Raw genomic sequence first — 8,297 nt, 5'->3', positions numbered from 1 at the left:
ACGTAGACCAGTCTAGGCCTTTTTCGCGCTAGGACGTGAGCCGAAGTGGGGCTCCAGATCTTAATTCGGGGGCGGCGGCCCATTTGGCGCCGCGTGGCTTGGTGATATATAACCACTATTATTGCCAACCATTGATGGACCAATTGAATTTACCTGATGTCCATTTCACGTTGGGCATCTTGCTCACCATGGCTCCTCCGCACTCGGCATGTTCGCCGCCTACCACCTTTGGCTTCACGTTGAAGATCTTAAGCCATAGTCCAAAGTGTGGCGGTATGCGGAGGAAGGCCTCGCACACGACGATGAAGGTCGAGATGTTGAGGAAGTAGTTAGGGGATAGGTCATGTAAATCTATCCCATAATAGTACATAAGGTCGCGAACAAATGCGTGGAGGGGAAACCCCAGCCTGCGGACAAAGTGAGGGAGGAATACAACCCTCTCGTGGGGTTCTGGAGTGGGGACGATCTGTCCCGCCGCCGGGAGACAGTGTGCGATCTTCTTGGCTAGGTATCCGGCCTCCCAGAGTTCCTTGATATCCTTCACCTTGACAGAGGAGGCCATCCACATGCCTTGCACTCCGGATCTAGACATGGTGGGAGTGCTTTTTGAGCAGAATAGATGGGTGCTTGGGCGCTGGAGCTCGAGAATGGGTGAGCAGAGGAAGAAGAGGGCGTGGGTGGAAGAGGGGAATCCTTATCCCTTTATAAAGGCAGTAAAAATCATGCGCCTCCCCACTCGCCCTTAAACTCGCTTATTTCCCGAGCACCGTGCTGATGGCCAGGTTAGGTTACACATACTTGCATTGATGGGGATCCCGTGATAAGGGGACATGATCTCTGCTTTGACAAGACGTGCCAATGAAACTGCACCTTGAAATACGGAATGGCAGGGTAAAAACAGTTCGAATAAAGGTTGGGCCGTGGCATGCTATCACGCTGTGAGATGTTAGGAGATTGGACTCGTGGAATATTATACTCTCTACAATGGTATGTGGAATTTGTTTTGCAGAGCCAGACACGATTCTTGTGTTCAAGATCTACTTTGAAGTATTCGGAGAAGGAACCCGCCTTGCGATGACGAAGACAATTTGCGCTCCGGAGTCATCGTCATTGAAGCCTGGTTTAGGGGCTACCGAGGGAGTCCTGGATTAAAGGGTCCTCGGACAGCCGGACTATATGCGTATGCCGGACTGTTGGACTATGAAAGATAGAAGACTTCGTCCCGTATCCGGATAGGACTCTCCTTTGCATGGAAGGCAAACTTGGCGATTCGGATGTGCAAATTCCTTTCTCTATAACTGACTCTGTGTAACCCTAGCCCCCTCCGGTATCTATATAAACTGGAGGGTTTAGTCCGTAGAGGACGACAAAAATCATAACCATAGGCTAGCTTCTAGGGTTTAGCCTCTACAATCTCGTGGTAGATCAAATCTTGTAGTACTCATATCATCAAGATCAATCAAGCAGGAAGTAGGGTATTACCTCAATCGAGAGGGCCCGAACCTGGGTAAGCATTGTGTCCCCCGCCTCTTGTTACCATTAGCCTTAGACGCACAGTTTGGGACCCCCCACCCGAGATCCGCCGGTTTTGACACCGACAGAGTCATCGTCCGAGGAGGAACCGCTAGAGAGGTCATAGAAGAAGACCATGGCAACCCGGGTGGTAGGATATGAGACAGCGAGAGTGAGGAAGCGGTAATAGCTTAGGAAGGAAGGAAGGAGGAAATAGGGGAAATGTGACTTGTGGTCAGGGAGAAAAGGGGTGGGTGGAGGGGCGGGGTAGATATTTCAGTAGTAGGCCAAACATGTTGAAATGTGGAGGGAAACCTTGCGCGCCGTGCGGCCGGACACCATTCCCTTTGAACGATTGTGTGCATCGCAAACGATTCTTCTGCTTTACGTGCATGGCATGAGTTTGATAACTCAAATTTTTGTCAAAATTTCCCTGGGTACTGTCCTCATCCACGTCATTGCATAATTTAACATCGCTTGCTAATTTGGGCACACAAAAGAGCGTACAACACACATACCACACTTACTGAATCAAGAAATTTTAGTAATTAAACAGAGCCAGTTTACCTAAACATTACTCTAACAAAAGACCAGCATTAAAAACAAAACCTAAGTATGCATAATTTTACCAAAGCCGCCGCCACGCAGGCCTATGCACCGCCGGTGTGAGATGAAACATCGATGACTTGTCCTGGCGACATGCCGCCGTTGGTGGACTCTGCGTCCCCCTGCTGAAGTCGACCGTGTCCTCATCCTCGTCGTCATCCTCAGCGCTGCCCTCAAGGTTGTAGTACTCGTAGTAGTGGATGCACCAGAGCTCACATTGGTACTCCACCACCGATTCCTCGACAGATAGACTATTCTCAACCTCAACATCAGCCACACGAAACTCCTCCTCCCGGTGCTCCCCGATCTCCGCTGCCTCCTACATCTCCAGCTCCCGCTCGGTGATCTCATGAGGAAGCAGGTGCTCAATGGCCACTGCCGCCTTCTTGGACATGGTTTACATGCTGGATGCTGAGTTAGCCTGGAATATCATGGCGTGTGCGCCCTCGATATTGGTATCGAGGGCCTCGACCCAGGATAGGGCGGCATCGGCGACACGGATGACAGTTCGAGTGCTCTCGGCGTTTGTAGCCGCCGTCGCAGCAGCAGCTGTAGCTGTCTCGACTGCTGCTGATACAACCGGTTCTAAGTGTACCGATTACAATGAGGACGCACAAGCTAATGGCCGGGATCAAGTTGTTGCTGCACCATTAGAAAATAAAGTGGGCGATGTACATGTTGCACCCTGTCTATGGCAGAAATACAAAGACGTCGATGAGCTAGTCGCCGTTACACCACGCATGCAACATCGTGCAATCAGAACAAACTGAGAAAAACTACAATTACATTGGTCAATCAGGAAAGTACACACGAGCAAACTAGAGGAGCAAGCCTGGAGCTGACAGGATGCATCATTGGCTTCATGCTAAAACAAACTAGTACTTTCATGTAGAACACAAAGGGAGTTTGTTTTTATCATTTGGAGGAAAGAGACCAGCCAAGGACTAATATATACTAGTAGAATGCCCATGCGTTGCCATGGGCTTGTGAAATAGTCACAGAGAGAGACAATATATCACAGTCACAATTGCATAATAATTGAAGTCCACTTAACTTGTAATGTGAAGTGATAACAAAATAGCACATTAACAATGTGTACAGATAAATTGATGATCCAACTAAAAATTACAAAGTATTGAGATCTACTTGATGCACTTAAAAAATTGTCTTACAATATCAGGCAACTTGTCTTTACCTTCATTTGCATAATGCTTGAGCAAGTATGATAACAACTGCTTCATCAACTAATAGATACACTACGACATTTTACTATCAATATTTTCTATTGTATGATTTTTTTGTATTCATGAGTATCAAACACAATATTTTTCAATTTGTGACAAGTGCTTACCGATCTGTTTGTATTGTCTCATGAAACTATTCTACGACATTCCATTTTGTAACATTGAGATCGATCCACTTATGATCTCTGTTAAACTCTGGACTCTGTTCTCCAAGTTTCAGATGCTTTTCAAGTCCTTGTAACTAATTTATATATGGAAAATAGTAGGGGTTAAGGCAAACAAAACATATATTAAGAGGACCAAAAAATAGTAGTTACTGTAGTAGTAAGCTCAATCCGTTCGATCCGAAAACCAAGTGAGTCCAATACCTGAATCTCACGTTTTTTTGGCATTGACGACTGGCAAATACCAATGAGTCTGAGGTAGTTATTTGGAATGAACAACCGGTGTAAATATCATATAAGTCATAGTCACAATTAGATATAAAAAATAATAAATCATTATACACATGGATTAATTAAAAAATACATCATGATATGGATAATGAGGCGATACTAAGCATATCTTGTTGTAGATAAGTATTAACATGTTGTAAGAAATGACGATATTTTGTTGGCTCTAGATCTTTTTTTCCGTCTTCTTTCATTTGGCCAGAAATGAACGTGCTAATAATATGTACCTTTTCACCCGCCCTGTCTAGATGGTTGTGAGCCAGCATGCAATACATGTAAGCATTTATCAACTGTAATTCCACGTTTAGATTATATCTATGTTTTACTATATTATATACTCCCTTCGTTCCAAATCATTGAAAAGAATACCTTGTGCGAGAACATGTAAATTGGCATCTTTTTTTGGTTTTTTATGAGATATCACGGCCTCCACATCATTTTGTTGTGAAAAAGTCGGTGAATTTTCGGCCCTTTTCAGCGTCGTCGCTTCGGAACCGTTGTTGATGCATTCTTTTTGTGAATCTCCAAAATCCATATCTATGTTTCCTATATTCGGAAAAATAATAATATGTAAAAAATAAACATTTTGTTTTATCATGTAGAAGGCACAGAGAAAGAATGATTAGCTATATACCTCTTCTCATCGTGTTTCATTCCGGCCTGTCATCGTTACATCAATGTGTATGTCGGAACCCATCACTTTTTATCTGGGATGAAATATAAATGATATTTGCTACTGCATCATATAAACATATATAATATTCTCCCTCCGTTCGGAAATAGTTGTCCTAGAAATGGATAAAATGGATGTATTTATAACTAAAATAAGTCTAGATATAATCATTTCTAGGACAAGTATTTTCAGTTGGAGGGAGTATAATAAAATTAAGAGTGAAACAAACACAGCTGTTTTATTTTGTAAAAAGAAAAACCGGTTTTCATATTATTACAAAAAAGATGTTGCATTTCTTTCGGAGCAAACAACCAACTATAATGTTCAAATATAAATAATATGTCATCTGAAATTTCCTAAATCATTTTAGTCCATTTTTATTTTTTTGATAATTTTTATTTCTTTTTATAGGCTAAGGAAAATTGTCCGACAAAACTTAAAAACATGCAAGCAATCCAACATAAACCAAGTATATTCAGTTTCTTTTCTCAAAATTTTGATTTTTTTGTGATACTCTAAATATATGTAATAAGTATATACTTTAGTGTATTTTTCCTTCGAAGAGCAAACGTCAAAGGCCCAACTTGGCTAACCAGCACGCCCAACCAGCACCCAACCCAGCAGTATTACTCCAAGTTATAAAGAAAAAACAGTATTACTCAAAAAAAACCAACCAGCACCAGTCTCCCTCACTCTCTCCATTCTCGCACAGTTCTTAGATCTCACCCACTCCACTCCCTCCGCTCTCCCCCCACAGCTAGAGACTTCATCTCCCACCGCCGCCCCCTCTTATCCCTTCCCCTCCAATCATCCGACGTTGATCAGGTGCGTGCACAACCGGCTCCCTCATCTCCCACGGCAGCGGCGGCGAGGTGCATGAGCGCGGCGTGCGGCGCGCCCGCCCCAACGGCGGCGGGGGTGGGCGAGTGGAGGAAGGACTGGCCGCTGCGATCCGGCAGCTTCGCCATGCTCTCCGACAAGTGCGGGTACGCCTACCCCTTCCTGCCACCTCCTTCCCTCACTCCGCGCTTCCTCTATGGGTGCGTGCGGGCTCTGTTCCGAATGGACTGGCTGGCTCGCTAGCTCGTCAGCTAGACGAATCGATTCGTCTCGATGCTCTGCCTACCTTTGCCCCCTGCCTTTTCCTCTCGAGGAGAAGATGTTTTGTTCCTTGTTGTGGTTGGACAATCTGTGGATTTTCTTTTTGTCTTGCGCATGTAGCGGTTTTTCAGAAGAGTGGAGTTGACTCGGCTGTAGCTAGCGTGGATACCTACCAGCGACATAGAACAGATAATAAGCACTACTTGGTTGTGTGGAGCTCATGTCGAATTCAGATTTCTGTAACTGTTCAATTACTTATGGCCGACCCAAAATTGCTTGCAGCAGGTTAGCTAGGGCCGACCCAAAATTCAGATTTTCTACTGAGTGGTTAGACCTTCCTAGCTAGGGATGAATGAGCTCTGACATGGTACTCCTACCAAGAATGGAAGAATACAGACATCTAGCTCTATGCATGAACATTCGAGAGCATTACCGAGAGAAACATACATACAGAGGCTTAAGCAAGACTATACTTTATGATTTACGCACTGCTTTGTCAAATACCCTACTTCTTTCATGATTTAGACACTTGTATTGTATCTGACAAGATTTTTAAATCCCTTCTATGTTTATTTCCCAGACTTTGAAAGAACTCATACAAAATGAGACGGTGCCCTACCCCATTGACATAGTTAATAACGCTATTGACGATCACCTAGCCAAGAGGCTCACCAAACTGTGTGGTTCCGAGAACAAATTAGTTGTGGAAAGTGCTGAATATAAAAGAATAATTGAAATGAACCTGGTTAGTATACTTTGTAAGCTTTCTTGTTGCTTCTGTCTGGGTGAACAGTACTGACCACCACCTTATTTCTGAAACATAAAACATTCTTACCTGATTTCGTAAGGGCAGGCAGATTTTCATCTTGTTTCTTGCTGGCTTCCTCCTCTTTTTTCTTTCGATAAGCAGCTCGCCTCTGAGCCTTCATTTGCTCTTTTTTCTCGTCAAGGTCCACCGAGGTTGGTTGACACCCATTAGTGATATCACCGAGAGGTAACAGGGGTACATTTTGCATATCTGCATGTACATTGATATTAACCTTATATTCTGGAATAGAGGGAGTATATATACTATCCTCGCAGTGCCGACACATAAAACTTTCTTACCTGATATCGTAAGGGCAGACAGATTTTCATCTTGTTGATTGACGACAGCCTCCTCTTTTTTCTTTCGATAAGCAGCTTGCCTCCGAGCTTTTATCAGCTCTCTTTTTCGTCAAGGTCCATAGAGGATGGTTGATAAGCATTAGTGATATCACTGAGAGGATGGCGTGGAACATTCTGCGGCCTCTTTTCCTCGTTATCACGTTGCATGCTAGCTAGTTCATTTGTCAGATTACTGAGAGCCGGCAACGAACTTACAGTATATAGGAATGAGATTGGAGGGTTGTCTGCATCATGTAAACATAACAAAGTATTGGACTGAAATAAGGCAAAGTTGTAGGCACAAGGTGTTAACCTTTCAGCAACATAATACTTACCTGTAATCAAATGGGAAGGTTGATGAACATATGTCCTTTCACAATCAGTCTGTTCAAGTATCATCCATTCCGAGGGAGTAATATGGACTACTACAAGTCACACGCTTGATCCATTAGAATCGGTTCTTCCCAAGTCTATTAGGTACGATTTATCACATAACAAGCCTAAACGTAAGCTCTGTATATATGCACAGCCTTAATACCTGGACTACTTGGGTAAATCTTGTGAACATCGTCGGCTACATGTATAACCCCTTCATTAGAGTCGTCAACATTTGTCCCCTCCATCGGGCCTGCAACATCTCCTGTGATGGTGTTTGACATGTATAACAAAATATGTAGCTGAATGTAACACCCCGGATTTGATGCGCCAGCTGCCCGCCAGTTATTCGCCGTTGTTGCCATGTCATTTGCTTGCGTGTTGTATTTTGTCATGTCATCATGTGCATTGCATTGCATACGTGTTCGTATCATGCATCCGAGCTTTTTCCCTGTTGTCCGTTTTGCAATCCGGCACTCCTATGTCCTCCAGCGTCCCCCTTCTGTCTCTTGTTGTGAGTGGGTGTTAAACTTTCTCGGAATGGCCCAAGGCTTGCCAAGCGGCCTTGGTACATCACCGGTAGACCGCCTGTCATGTTTCGTGCCATTTAGAGGTTGTTTGATACTCCAACGGTTAACCGGGGTACCATAAAAGCCTCTTTTGTCATGCAGCCCAACACCCTTCCAAACTGGCCCAAAACCCATCCTAACCCCCTCCATGCTCTCGGTCGTTCGATTACGATCGTGTGGGCAAAAACCGCTCCTCATTTGGACTCTCCTAGCTCCCAGAATCTATAAATAGTCCTCCCCCGTCCAAATTCACAGATGAAACCCTCGCAAAAACCTCCCCGCCGCCACCGGACACGTCCGGCTGCAGCCGGACACGTCCGCCCTCGCCCTCGCCAACCCGGAGTCGCCACGTGGCCTGCCGTCGCTGCGCGTCCGCCCCCGCCGCCGTGGCCCGGGGCAAGCCCGCCGAACCCATCGCGGCCCGTCTCCGCGCCCGCCTCGCCGGACTCCGCCACCGGCCTCGCCGGAGAGCGCCACCTCACTGGCCTCGCTGGAGAGCCGCGCCTTCCCGGTCGCCCGTCCGCTCGCCGCCGGCAACCAGGCTCTGCCTGCGCCCTCCGCCCGCCCGCAGCATCCGCCCGCCGCAGGAGCTCCACACCGGACGCCGCCCCGCCGCCTC

The 8,297-nt window shown here is 45.7% G+C and overlaps 1 protein-coding gene across 1 annotated transcript in view; it reads left to right on the top strand.

The window, feature by feature from the left end:
* The first annotated feature begins 5,172 nt into the window (after window positions 1-5,172).
* The window catches only part of LOC119324540, a 15,440-nt gene continuing 12,315 nt past the window's right edge, over window positions 5,173-8,297 (top strand). The window contains exon 1 of the mRNA XM_037598322.1: window positions 5,173-5,473. Coding sequence (XP_037454219.1) covers window positions 5,364-5,473 — 110 coding nt within the window. The 5' untranslated portion in view covers window positions 5,173-5,363. The remainder of the gene's footprint in view (window positions 5,474-8,297) is intronic.

The sequence above is a fragment of the Triticum dicoccoides genome, chromosome 6B (assembly GCF_002162155.2).
Source record: "Triticum dicoccoides isolate Atlit2015 ecotype Zavitan chromosome 6B, WEW_v2.0, whole genome shotgun sequence".
In the NCBI taxonomy this organism is placed as follows: domain Eukaryota; kingdom Viridiplantae; phylum Streptophyta; class Magnoliopsida; order Poales; family Poaceae; genus Triticum; species Triticum dicoccoides.
This window is presented reverse-complemented; position numbering and strand designations above follow the sequence as displayed.